At 39.2% G+C, this 14863-nt stretch overlaps 1 protein-coding gene across 2 annotated transcripts in view; it reads right to left on the bottom strand.

Annotated features, from left to right (window-relative positions):
• Positions 1-14863, bottom strand: part of Ptpmeg (protein tyrosine phosphatase Meg) — a 595691-nt gene that overhangs the window by 410621 nt on the left and 170207 nt on the right. For both annotated transcript variants that reach the window (XM_089247192.1, XM_089247198.1), the window contains one exon: positions 11939-12027. In XM_089247192.1, the coding sequence (XP_089103318.1) occupies positions 11939-12027 (89 nt within the window). The remainder of the gene's footprint in view (positions 1-11938; positions 12028-14863) is intronic.

Genomic DNA, 14863 nt, shown 5'->3' with positions numbered 1-14863 from the left:
TAGTGCCTCCTCCTCTGACTTGGAATTTGTTCGAGTTCCTGAGACAGTACCGGACGACCCTCCAGTCCTTGGTCAGGGTCTTGATCTTCCTGAAAGATGAGACAAACCTCAGGCAGATGTAGCCCTCCTTGTTTCTCCGGATTTGTTTCAGCAGGAAGTTGTTCTTCATAATGTTGAATTCGGTGAAGTAGCTCTCGACTTGGGATATGATCCTCTCTTCAAGTTCTTCGTTAGGTATGCAAAAATCGTTGTTATTGCTGTTGCTGGCTTTCTGTTTGTTATCGGCAGATAAAGTACACACGCCATCCTTACGGCTTGGCTCATTGATTGGACTTAGAACTAGTACATTTCCCAAGAGTGCGTCGTATGCCATCGGACATATTAACATTTCATTTATCAAGCGACTCGACACTGCGCAAGTAATGGGCACGTACCAGTGTTTGCCGTCGCTGATCTTCATCATACATATTGTCAGAGGGGCTATCTCACTTTTGCCAAATGTGGACTTGATCCTTATTCTCCCCTCGCCTTCACTGTCGTCGATCTCAACCAAATCAGATCTAACGACTGAGATCTGGGTCCCGGAATCGACTACGCCTCTTATTGTCTTCTGACCACATTTCAAACTCACGGTCTGCGGTGTGTCAATGTCTGCACCAACACCAGCTGCCGGCACCGTGATATGTGCTGTTAGGACTGTGGTTTCTTCAATCGTGTCCCCCCTCTTCTGTCTGGACAGAGTTTACCTGGGCCCAACTCGACTCCTGCTGGCCTCTTGCAGTACAAAACCTTGCTATATGGCCTTCTGCTCCACATGCATAACAAGTGACTGCAGCTTTCTCTCTGGAATTCGAACCCATCGTCGCCTTAGGTGGGCAGGACTCACCCTGAAGCCTCTGGTTTCTGCTGGCTTTCCATCTCGGATTTTGATGAACAGGTCTTGGGGTTCTCGTTCTGTCACTAGGGGAAGGTGTCCTCAGAGTCCTCTTCACATCATCAAACCTATCTAGTTTCTCCAATAGCTCACTTGGAGACACCATATAACTCCATTCGTCCAGATAGTGTTCTTTAAATTCTGCTGGGACGCGTTTTTTCACTTGATCGGTGATGATTAAATCTCTTAGTTGCTCAAACGTCATGACCCCCCAAAGCCGCCGTCCATCCATGAAAATAGGTACACAGTTCGCGGTAGAAGTCTCTCCAAGTACCCTCTTGATTCTTGTGGTGCAAAGAAAACATCTGTCGGAACTTCTCTGGGGTGAGTTTGAATCTCCGCAATAATAATTCTTTAACTTGGTTAGAATCCTGTACTTGCTCTTCCGGTTCGCGGGCAATTAACTGGTTCATCTTGTAGGGAAGAAGTCCCAAGAGCTCAGCTAACCAATCTTCCCGTGCCAGGGCCGCGCGACGAGCTTCCCGCTCAAACAGCACCAGGTACAGACTTATGTCTACTTCCATCCTGAACTTTTGCATCATGTTCTGGAAATCCCGGCTGGGGGTTCTGCAGCGCCCAGCTTGATTATTCTCCTCTCTTCTGGCTCCTGTCTCGATCCTCAGTCTTTCGAGATCATGTTCCCTCTACTTTTCTCTACGCCTCTCCTCCATCTCTTCTCTCTCTTTCCTATTGCCTATGATCGTTTTCAGCATCTCTCTGCACGTAGCTTCGTTGTACAGTTCACTTTCCTGTATGGTACTCACTAGTTGCATTAAGTTGAACTCTGGTCGGACTTCTACCCCCAAGTTGGCGGCCATGGTCTCCAGATCCTTCTTGTTCCCTCTTGCCAAATACGCCATCTTTATTTATCGTCTCGATACCGCCGTACAACACTTGCTCCTTTTTCCCTGGGCAGGATTGCCCCACTCAGCACCGGTTGTCGGGTTGACTTCACGAAAAAAACAACGTGGGTGGTCAACGCTGCTACTATCCTTCTATACAAACCGGGGTGGTTCCACCGTCGCTAGGACACTCTTCTTCAAATTCAGCTCACAATCTTGAGTCATTGAAGCCACGACCTCATCCTGTTGACTGCGCCAGTAAACTTTCCCCCGACTTCTCGGTCATAGGTCCTCGGCTGTACCTCCACTACGATTTCAGGACGAAATAACTGGATTTTAGACTCCCAAAAGAAGAAAACAACATTATTATCCAACACCTCCAACGAAACCATCCTGTCTCTTCGGTACAAACTTTTACACTACTTCTCTTTTTCGAATGTCTCAACTCGTTCTCGTTTCTGTCTCTCTCACGACTCCTGTTTCTCCTCGGCCTTTTTCCAACCTCTTTTCTCCTGAACCTTACACAGAGATTTCCATTTTCCAAGGTCATGATATAGAGCACAACCACTGTTCCCCAATATGCACCAAAAAATTCAATTTTACTCTTCTGAATTTTGTAGAGAAGCGAAAATACTCTAAAATTTCATGCAATTTTTTTTCTATTTTTTCTGTTTTTCATAATAAAACACTGTTGTTGTTTTTTTCAAAAATACAAATACAAGGCCATAACAGGCAAAATGCCCAATGAGGTGTCTGAGAAAAAGATGCACATAACACAAATATGGATGTCACATATTTCTAAAATACAGCAACCCAATTAAAAATGTAGTTATAAAAACTCAAAACTTACATGATAAAATATTATACAATGCCCATAAAAGATACTTATGGTTGTCTTATTCTAAGTATGCATAGCTTCTCGATTTACTTCAACACATGTTCATCATATTTCTTTTTAAATGTGTTAATTGTATCAGAATTTAATACCCCTCTGGGAAACTACTCCTTAAAATTTTGGAGAGGAGTGTGAAATTACTCTTTAAAATTATTTATTCGGACAATTCTAAGTGATACTATGGAAGCTATGAGGAAGTGGGGAATAAAACAGGCTCTCTAAGAAAGAATTGTTTTGCAGCATAGGCAAACATTTTTTGGCACTCTTCTCTGAACGTTCAGCCTGACACACTGAGCGCTTCATCAGACACTGATACATACAAGGCAGTTATAAAATGTACTTCAAAAAGTTTCCAAGTACAAAAAAAATATATTATATATATATATATATATATCTACTCTATAATATAAAATCACAAACTCGAAAAGGGCCTGTTGCTAAGCAACCGAGTGGCGGAAGTGGGTGAAGTTTTTGAGTGACGGAAATCTGTTACGTTTTTGTGTTACGGAAGTCGGTTACGATTTTGGGTCAAGTATTCATGTAACTCTAGCACATATTGGGACCCATTTGACCCATCGGGACCATGTTATGTGCATGTACCGAGAGGCTCCCATATCCTACAGCAGGGCCCTTAGGCTGGAATTTAGATGGCGAGCCCCCAAACCAGCTTTTCAGGGCCCCTCTGTGGTTAATTTATAGTGTGAAAAATCAAAAAGTGATAAGAATCGTTCTGGTCCTGTCAGTCCTGCCCTTGTGGGTGGAGGGGGGGTCATGCCGAGAGGTATGTATATGTATAATATACATATAACAACAGTGCTCCCAACACACAGGGTCGGGGTACACGGGGGGGATTGGACGTATACCTTCATGGGAAAGTTAAAAGTTTTCATTCCAGGGGCCCCTGATGGATCTCATTGTTTTCTTGCTGCTTTAACGTTGAAAAATTTGTGATACCGGAAGCACAAGATATATCCAGTCTAGGGGCTCCAAAAAATTTGTGAATTCGGTCACGGGAAATTGCATGGGTGGTCCTGGATTTTATTCGTTGGTAAAACGAATATTTTTCATGGCATTCGCACCGGGGGATGACCGACAAGCTTCCAAGTCGGGCCCTGGATGGATCTCATTCTTTTCTGTTGTAGAATTTGCAACAGCGGATGCCCGAGATCAAGCCAGTCTGGGGCCCCACTAAAAGTATGCGAATTGGTGTCCTGGGTAATTGGTTGAGGCCCTGGATTTTATTCGTTGGTAAAACAAATACAAATGAAAATATTTCATGGCAATTGCAGCGGGGGATGACCGACAAGCTTCCAAGTCGGAGGCCCAATGTTTACAAGTTTCATTTTGGGGGGCCCTGGATGAATCTCATTATTTCCTGTTGTAGAATTTGCAACAGCGGATGCCCGAGATAAAGACAGTCTGGGGCCCCACTAACAGTATGCGAATTGGTGTCCCAGGTAATTGGTAGGGGGCCCTGGATTTTATTCGTTGGTAAAACGAATACAAATGAAAATTTTTCATGGCACTCGCAGTGGGGGATGACCGACAAGCTTCCAAGTCGGGGGCCCCCATGTTCACAGGTTTCATTTTGGGGCTCTGGATGAATCTGATTCTTTTTGTTTTTTAACATTATACAATTTGCAACAGCGGAAGACCGAGATAAATCCAGTCTGGATTCCCCACTAAAAATCTGCGTTTTGTGTTCCCGCTACTGGATGTGGGGCCCTGGATTTTTATTCGTTGCAAAATTGAAAAAAAAAAAAAAAAATTCGTGGCCCCTTACAGGGGTGTATCCAACAAGCTTCCAAGTCAGTTCTCCATGGGAATGTTGATAGGTTCTAATGCGGGGCCCCTGGATGTATCTCATTGATTTTTGTTGTTTAACATTGTAAAATTTGCAACACATCGGTAGGCCAAGATATATCCAGTGTGGGCCCCACTAAAATTCAGCGAATTAAATCTGGGCCCCCAGTTTCTGGGGGTGCTTGACGAATCTCATTTGTTTTTTGTTGCTTTATCATTATTTTTATTAAAATTTGCTTCTTCAGTAAGCTGATGCTTTCACACGTCTCTTTCCGTAGCACGCTGATGAAGTGGGATGAAATAAAGAAGATATGTTGTGAAGAGAAGTGGGGGGGGGGTATATATGTATGTGTGTGTGTGTGTATATATATATATATATATATATGACGAACAATTGCTATTTGGCGCAAAAACACGAAAATACACTATTAGGGAAGGATGTTCATTTTGGGGGGCAGTGCAGCACAGAGTCTCCCCCCCCTTCTGGTAGTAGCACTATTTTCTAGCAGGAATGGTATTTAGAATTTAACTAACTCCTTTTTTATTTTAATTTCATTGTCAATTTCTTTGACAGAACAACTATCTTTTGTTGTTTTTCGCAGCATATTAGAAGCAGGGTGAGACCACTGGGGCTGGATTCTCCCCTTGTCCTTAGCGAGGTTTTTCTCCTTAAGCCCTCTGTTTGTCCTTAATAAAGGAAAGGAGAAAAAATTCCCTATTCTCCGCTCGCTTTTCTTTAAATAAGGAAAGCTTTACTTCCTTACTCAAGGACAAAGATGGCGCTAGTGGAGGAGTGAGGAGACGCTCTCCTTAAGCTTGAGGACAACTACATTTCCCGTAATGGCGGCGGCAATGCGTGCTCTAATAGAAGATATATTCACATTCAAACAATTGTTTTCGTGTTTTTCGATGCTATTAATGCTTGATATATGCATTTAAGATGATGCAAGGAATTTAGGTTAACGAAAAATACAGTAAGGAGCAAGGGCGTAGCGAGGGGGGGGGGGACTTGGGGGTCTGGTCCCCCCCCCCGAAATGTGAGAAAATGACAGAAAAAAGGAAAAAAGATGGCCAAATCCATTGTTCTGTCACTTTGGTCCCCTCCCGAAATGAAAGTGGTCCCCCCCCCCGAACGAAATTTCTGGCTACGCCCCTGGTAAGGAGGCTATGTGAGGAGTTGCAGCCGAGATGACAAGACATGCTGTTGAAGCGGAAGGGTAAGTTAACGTGATGAAACCGAATGTTTTTTATTTTTCGTAATATTTTTAGTCATGACATATCACTCACTTTGCATGTTAATATACATTAAATTAGTCGAAATTTTTGGGAGAAAAATCCTACTGACTGACCTCGTCATAAAATATGTGCTGATCGCAAGATGATCTATGTCTATGTGTGTGTGTAAGAGATATATTCGTAAATAAATTCCCTTCATAAATAGGAATAGCATGTATTGTAGTAATATATTATGTTTGGCCTACCGATAATGCTGCATCTTATGTTTGTCTTATGCTCATCAATGCTCATTTTCGGGCCGTCTTAATGACTGGAAACACAGTTCAAGGCTCTCTAAACCCTATTATGAAAATGTCAATCGTATATTTTGGATGTAGAAGTTGACATGCAAACGTGATACACACACTCGTTATGTGCAAAAGCGCTTAAAAATTCTTGCATAAAAATGTAATGCATCCTAAAAAAACTACATGCCACCCAGTCAGACCCCACTATATATTTTGTTAAAAATTTATTTTTTAATTAAATGCAAAATAAGCGCCAAATTCTATATTTAATTCGCATACTTTCCTTAATTGCTGCAGGTTCTATATGTATCATGATTTTGAATTTTTTTAATGGTTGCATATATAACGTAGCTTATTAAGCACTTTATTAATGTATTGCATAAGTAATTAATTTTTATGAGTGAAACTTCAGTTTTAGTGGTATTAATGTTAATATTTTGTACTACAGAGTATGGAGAGTCTGGTGTATTCTAAAGGAAATGACAGGCAGATCTTGTATGATTTTGGCAAATTTCTATAAAGGTAAGTCTAATTTTTCTCTACATTTTGTTTGAAATTTTTCTGTATCTGACCATTTATAATTTTGTAACATTGAACTCACATAGGAAATAGCATTATAAAGTTAAGTGTAATTTAGTTCTTGAAATAATGTGTATTTTATTTGAGAAGCATGCATTAAGGCGACTGACTACATGTGAGGTACTGTTTCATAAACGTTTTGGATGAAATGCTTGTGTTTTTAATTTGAATGTGGAATAAAACTAAGACATGTTTTTTAACATATGTAAACATAAGAAAATGTTTTTTCATTAATATTTTGAAAAAAAAAATGTATATTGCCTAGAGTAATTATACGTCTAAAATTAGTATAATTTCAGTATTTATGCAAAACATCGTGAAATACTACTACTACTTATATCAACTTGTTCTTCACACAGTATGTTGCTATAATATTGTTCTGTTCAATGAACTAAAAGTTTTGAAATATAAAAAAATGAAGAAATTTTGAGATATGGTTGTTTACGTGAAAAAAACTTTATTTAAAAAAACTCAATATTTTAAATTTAAAATCATGTAAATCAAAAAGTTTCAAAGATATTGCTTAGATCCTAGTTCATTGCATACTCACAGCTGTACAGAACCCCTGGAAAAAATTTATATCTTGTAAAGTTTTGTAGGCATCAGGTTTGCAGCAGACAAGAATGATGTAAATCAGTTTCTCAGAAAATGCATTAAAAAAAAGTTCCACATACACTCCTAACATTCAGAATTCTCCACATTTGTATGACAGAACTTCCTTTGCTTCAAATATCTCTAATTTTGACTTTCTGCCTTTTTTTTCTTTGTCATTTTTTGCCAGTGTTGTATGATATCTCGAACATGTTACACTCGCATCGCCCAACCCAGAGTAAATAGACGCTAGTTCATCAACTAGGATTCCTAGATTTCAAGTACAGACAATATGCCTACATAGCCAGAATTAAAACGCAGAACTGCAAAAGTGCCCTTAGAGGCAAAATTGTCCAAATCACACTATTGTTCTGCAGCATACCATGCAAGCACTTTGAAACAGGGATTGTGCACAAGGACTCATGTATGTTGGCTTTATTACATTTATGCTGTCATTAGAGAGGCCAGCAGGAGTAATGTCCACTCATGCTCTTTATGACTGGATCAACAATGAAAAAATACAGCTGTAACTGCAGACTACTAATAAACCACACATGCACCTCGTCCATATTCCTTTGTGGATATTATGAAGAACTGGTACATGTTGAAATGTACGTGTAGTGAAAGCTGATGTGGAGTTTGTTTCGGTGTTTATGCTTAGTGCTGCTATCTGCCCCTAGTTTTTCTAACTATAATTGAAGTGAAATGATTAAGTAATTGTATCGTTGTAGGCCTGTTGCTCTCTGTGGCGAGACTTTTTAATGGGGAGATTGGCTCACATTTGCACCTCAAAGTTAGGAGCCACAAGAAACCAACTTCAGCCATCCACCACTCTGGCAATGGTGGGGTTCGAACCCGGGTGCTCATGATACGAGTTCGTCACTATGACCACTCGACCACCATAGACGCTGTAACTGCATATTTTTTAAATTTCCCACATTGCTACGAACAGCAATACCATAGTAATTTTGTAGTTTATCGGTTAATTTACCTTTACCACTCAGTCCTTTCGTGGTTTTCTTCAGTTAACTCAAACGTGCACCAACCATCTTCTGAACATGGCCAATGCATTCCAATTTAGGAATGTTAGTTTTGTGTTAAGGAAGGAAACTGTCGGGTTCGATTTCAATGACTGACTGCCACAATCATAATCACTGCCACTTTTATATATATTAATTGGTTTAATCATAATTTTCAACAATAAACATTATAATATTCACACGTCCTCCTCGCTTACAGGGAGCCTTTGAAACTACCTCCTGAGTCCACAGGAGCCACTATCTAACCGCCCAAAACACATCAAGCTTCTTTTCTCTTCACTGTTGAGGGCCTTTCTCCCCTACCCATGCTTTCTAATCCCATCATGCTCCTTCCCGATAGGGGGAAACCTTACAGAAACTATTTATCCACTTTCCAACACATGCTAGTCATGTTAAATTCCTTAGAGAAATGTGTATATGTGGTGCAGTAATATAAGTGGGACCTTGATAACTCAACACTCTCATAGGATCGAGAAAATTGCCCACTTAAGTAGGTGTCAAGTTAGCAAGGTTTCCATTTTCTCACCTTCAATGATTTTTAAAAACTGTTTATGTATGTCCCTGTTTATAATTATTGTGAATAGGCATCTTTAATTAGGCAGAGAAATCATATTTGGATTGAAGATATTTTATCTCTGAATGAGCAATGCAATTGTCCAAAATAAGCAAAAACTTGCTCTTTCTCATTTAAAGTGAGTTTGGTCTAGCTTTCCCAAACATCTCCTGCTCAAAAAGTTTGAGAAATCATCCACCCTACCCAAAGATGTGAGAGAATCGTTGACACATAATCAATTGTTGAATGAACATTGAAAAAAAAGTTATTGAAACACACAAGTGAGCAAATTTGTAAAATTTTTCGAACCAATCAACAAATGAACAATTTCTGGAAAGTACGCAGAAGGAAAATATGAGAGGAATGTGTGTGAAGTGCATGTATGGTTGTTAGTAGTGTTCCATCACTATGGATACATTGAAATATTATTTGTAACTATTTAAAATGTTTTTAGGTTTGCTGAAGTGAGGAGTTATAAAAAGGAAGAAATTACATTTTTCTGTTAACGACGTAGAACTCAATGCTCATGAAGTGTGCAGATGGATTTAATCCATGAATTTCTCAAGTAAGTTGAACCTTCATTTTTATGACACACACACAAAGCTTCCAATATTCATTAATTTATTGACTTACCCACTTCCTCCATTTCAGGTGAAAATGCTGAATGAAATGACCTTTCAGTGCTGACTTGGAATTTGATCATCATGCATATTCATACGTAGCACGATCATATATGTGCATGTGAAATGCTTTTGATGATACTGTATACAAGTGTCTAATAAATTTATTCATGAGTAGTAAATTGGTGTTTTCTGTTTTGTGATTACAATTTTTAATTCGAAAAAAATCTATGGATGTTGCTTTATTGCAGTGAATTTGACGCAAGAATCAGTTGCATAGGAAATTCACATGTATTTTTAACAACTGGATGGAATAACATATAAAGTTAATATATCCAAATTATAGTTACAATTTATTTTTTTATTAGATGCAGCTGAAAAAACAAAATGAACAGTTCTAAATAACCTTATTCTAATAACTTGAGTGTAAATACATTATAACAGATGTAATTACATACATCTGTTGATAACTTGCTTTTTATGTTACAGTACAAAGTGGGTATCCCACCTAAGAAATCTACATACATTTCCCTTGAGAATATAGTTTTTCCAACTGACCCGCTGATATTGCAAGGGCTCTAATTGTATGTAGCATTTGTTTAGGAATATGAGACATAAATCCAAATGGCTTTAACATTGACATTAAATTCATAGACTTGGAAAATGTTCAACATCCCACTCCGATGATTGAACATAACTGCTGTGTCAACCTCTAAGTGGTTGTGATATGCAGCATGCGTTATATTTTTTTAATGAATATAATTTAGGTGTCGTTCCCTTGGGTTTTTATCTAAGAGGATATATACCCTTATTAATTTCCTCATACTTCCTCTAAGATTTTTATACCATAGATAAAACTCAACATTGAGTTTTAAAAAAAATCCAAGTAAAACTAACAATCTATATAGTAAAAAAATTTCTATACAAAAAAATTGAATCTAAAAATTTAGTCACTTTCGTGGATATTTAATTTTTTTGTTACGTAATCATTTAAGACCGGGAAATTTTTGAAAACGAATGTTTGCTAAGTATCTCACCCGCAAGGGTTAAAGGGATAAGCTGGCTACAATTTGATGGGAATAAAAAATATATACATAGATTAGTTTTTTCCTTAAAATTATATATAAGATATATAATGAAAAAACTCTGAAACTACTTATTCAAATGGAACCTAAAAATTAATACGTATAAAAGCAAATGCCAATGTAAAAAAATAAAAATTACGGAGGGGAAAAATGCGCGCGAAATTAATGTAAATAAAGCAATTGTTGCCACTAATGTAGAAGAAACATTGATTTTCGATACATATAGTAGTAGTTGTAAAATTTTTGCTTTACGTTGATTGGTCAAACGATGAGCTGAGCCGAAGAACCGAACTGAACGAACCGAAAGACCCGTTTTTTCTCCGCAACCAGTCACGTGATCCTAAGGATAATGGTTAAGGAGAAGGGGAGAATGCATCTCAGGGAATTCTCCTTGAAGCTCTCTGTTGAGCAGCTCCTTAAGTTAAGGACAAGTGCTGAGCGAGCGTTTTCTAAGGACAAGGGGAGAATCCAGCCCCTGGAGTCAGAACAATCAGGTGTTGTTACCTCTTAGATGCACTGGTCTTTGGCAGAGCTGTTTCCATCTGCTACAGGGTGGCCTGGAAATCTTACTCCAGATGCTTCTTTTACTCCCCCTTTTTTCAAGGACCTTTTTCAGCATCAACCTTAGTAGGAAGTATTCCAGGGTGGGCAAAAAATAATGACTTTTTTTAGAAACAGCTGGAAGGATTTTAAGGAGTTTCAAAAACCTTAAAAGGAGGAAAAAATTAACGACTTTTTGAGCATTGTATAAACTCCGTAGAAGTTCTGCAGAGAAATGGGGATAAGAGGCATGTGTGGTTTAGTAGTAGTAGCCAACGGCCGTATTCACCAACACAGTTTATACTGCAGTCGCAGGTGAAAGGATTGAAGATCAAAACGGATTGGTTAAATTGAGGATTTCAACCAATCCGTGTTGATCGCTGATCCTTTAACTTGCGATTGTAGTTTAAACTGTGTCAGTGAATACGGCTTTGAGTATAGTAAATGATCATTTTTGGCTCCCTCAATGTAAACAGGAGTTTCAAGTAGAAAAAAGTACAAGTAACGGAGGGGAGGGGGGAGACCAAACTAGTGTAGAGACAAAGCCCACTGGGTTGCAAAATTTTTAGGATGCAAAGCGAAAAAAAATTTTACCAAACAAACCAAACTTTTACAGTGGGACTATGATGTTTCTCTGGAAGAGGGGAGATACCCCTCCTGACAAAATTTATATTTATGCCCTGATGGGAAGGGAGAGGGTGCCAGCATCAGAATTTCAGAAATGCTTTGGTGGGGCATGGCCTAAATAACGTTGGGAACCACTGCCTTAGAGAATATATACCCTTAACAGGAACAGTCAGATCTAACTCATCTAACAGCTCAGGTAACAGATCTGAAAATTTAAAATTTTGGGTTATTAACTAATGTAAAAAAATTAAATTACAGGTTAGTGCACAAAAAAATAAATTAGAATACAATTCCAGAGAAACATACCAGGAGAAAGTATTAACTTTAACATTATTCTGGAATACCACAAGACCACCAGACGTCACACTCAATTGTATTTCAGATTTTGTTGGATCCTAATGGTGAGAAACAAAATACTGAATAATATAATTTAAATAATAAACACATATTAATGAAATACTTTTTTAAAAAGGAAATCAATTGTATTTCAGATTTTGTTGGATCCTAATGGTGAGAAACAAAATACTGAATAATATAATTTAAATACAAGATATATAGAAGACTGGATGTTGTGAAGATATTTATTATTTGAGATGTTAATTTTTTAAGGAAGGAAAAAACTCATCTCTGCCTCTACCGGGAGTCGAACCCGGGTCCCTCGATTGCCGGACGAGTGCTCTGACCACTAAGCTACAGAGGAGATAGAGATTTTCCTTCACTAGAGCGTATATATGCCGAACGGAACCGTGCAATGGACGGTGAAACCGATCAGCTAATAGCTCATGGACGACGAGCCACCAGAGGGCTATATATATGACATGAATGTCGCTCTCCACTTGTTAATACAAGATATATAGAAGACTGGATGTTGTGAAGATATTTATTATTTGAGATGTTAATTTTTTAAGGAAGGAAAAAACTCATCTCTGCCTCTACCGGGAGTCGAACCCGGGTCCCTCGATTGCCGGACGAGTGCTCTGACCACTAAGCTACAGAGGAGATAGAGATTTTCCTTCACTAGAGCGTATATATGCCGAACGGAACCGTGCAATGGACGGTGAAACCGATAAGCTAATAGCTCATGGACGACGAGCCACCAGAGGGCTATATATATGACATGAATGTCGCTCTCCACTTGTTAATACAAGATATATAGAAGACTGGATGTTGTGAAGATATTTATTATTTGAGATGTTAATTTTTTAAGGAAGGAAAAAACTCATCTCTGCCTCTACCGGGAGTCGAACCCGGGTCCCTCGATTGCCGGACGAGTGCTCTGACCACTAAGCTACAGAGGAGATAGAGATTTTCCTTCACTAGAGCGTATATATGCCGAACGGAACCGTGCAATGGACGGTGAAACCGATCAGCTAATAGCTCATGGACGACGAGCCACCAGAGGGCTATATATATGACATGAATGTCGCTCTCCACTTGTTAATACAAGATATATAGAAGACTGGATGTTGTGAAGATATTTATTATTTGAGATGTTAATTTTTTAAGGAAGGAAAAAACTCATCTCTGCCTCTACCGGGAGTCGAACCCGGGTCCCTCGATTGCCGGACGAGTGCTCTGACCACTAAGCTACAGAGGAGATAGAGATTTTCCTTCACTAGAGCGTATATATGCCGAACGGAACCGTGCAATGGACGGTGAAACCGATCAGCTAATAGCTCATGGACGACGAGCCACCAGAGGGCTATATATATGACATGAATGTCGCTCTCCACTTGTTAATACAAGATATATAGAAGACTGGATGTTGTGAAGATATTTATTATTTGAGATGTTAATTTTTTAAGGAAGGAAAAAACTCATCTCTGCCTCTACCGGGAGTCGAACCCGGGTCCCTCGATTGCCGGACGAGTGCTCTGACCACTAAGCTACAGAGGAGATAGAGATTTTCCTTCACTAGAGCGTATATATGCCGAACGGAACCGTGCAATGGACGGTGAAACCGATCAGCTAATAGCTCATGGACGACGAGCCACCAGAGGGCTATATATATGACATGAATGTCGCTCTCCACTTGTTAATACAAGATATATAGAAGACTGGATGTTGTGAAGATATTTATTATTTGAGATGTTAATTTTTTAAGGAAGGAAAAAACTCATCTCTGCCTCTACCGGGAGTCGCACCCGGGTCCCTCGATTGCCGGACGAGTGCTCTGACCACTAAGCTACAGAGGAGATAGAGATTTTCCTTCACTAGAGCGTATATATGCCGAACGGAACCGTGCAATGGACGGTGAAACCGATCAGCTAAAAGCTCATGGACGACGAGCCACCAGAGGGCTATATATATGACATGAATGTCGCTCTCCACTTGTTAATACAAGATATATAGAAGACTGGATGTTGTGAAGATATTTATTATTTGAGATGTTAATTTTTTAAGGAAGGAAAAAACTCATCTCTGCCTCTACCGGGAGTCGAACCCGTGTCCCTCGATTGCCGGACGAGTGCTCTGACCACTAAGCTACAGAGGAGATAGAGATTTTCCTTCACTAGAGCGTATATATGCCGAACGGAACCGTGCAATGGACGGTGAAACCGATCAGCTAAAAGCTCATGGACGACGAGCCACCAGAGGGCTATATATATGACATGAATGTCGCTCTCCACTTGTTAATACAAGATATATAGAAGACTGGATGTTGTGAAGATATTTATTATTTGAGATGTTAATTTTTTAAGGAAGGAAAAAACTCATCTCTGCCTCTACCGGGAGTCGAACCCGGTGGTCAGAGCACTCGTCCGGCAATCGAGGGACCCGGGTCATTTCCATCCAATTTCCCTGACTCTTTTTAGTAAAAAATGTTTTCCCTGACCTTCCCAGGTTTTCTCTGACCCCTATGAACCCTGCATGAAGTTTGTGTTTTTTTGGTTAGATTAATGCTAAATAGAGCCATTAGCTACCACATATATAATTTTTGTCTCACCACGGCCATTTCCTTAACACAAAATCTAATTAGCAGACACCTACAGCCCAATCTGAATAACAGCATTTGATATTTTTCCCTTTTCATACATCTCACCCAGAGGTTTATATTATCTGAATGGTTTTTTTTTTTATTGACTTCCAGTAATGTCAGGAGTGGAAAAATGAAAATTTGATTTTTGTAGCAGGAAAAATTAATTTCGTAGCAGCAAAAATGTTGTTTTTATAGCAATATTTGTCAGTTTTGTAGCCCTTTTAAAATTTTGGCTGTAAATAAAATACGGT

Source organism: Pholcus phalangioides, unplaced genomic scaffold (assembly GCF_987345545.1).
Source record: "Pholcus phalangioides strain wild (caught in Gottingen) unplaced genomic scaffold, Ppha-v1.0 ptg000003l_1, whole genome shotgun sequence".
Taxonomy (NCBI): domain Eukaryota; kingdom Metazoa; phylum Arthropoda; class Arachnida; order Araneae; family Pholcidae; genus Pholcus; species Pholcus phalangioides.
Note: the sequence above shows the minus strand (reverse complement) of the source record. Positions and strands in the feature narration are given on the sequence as shown.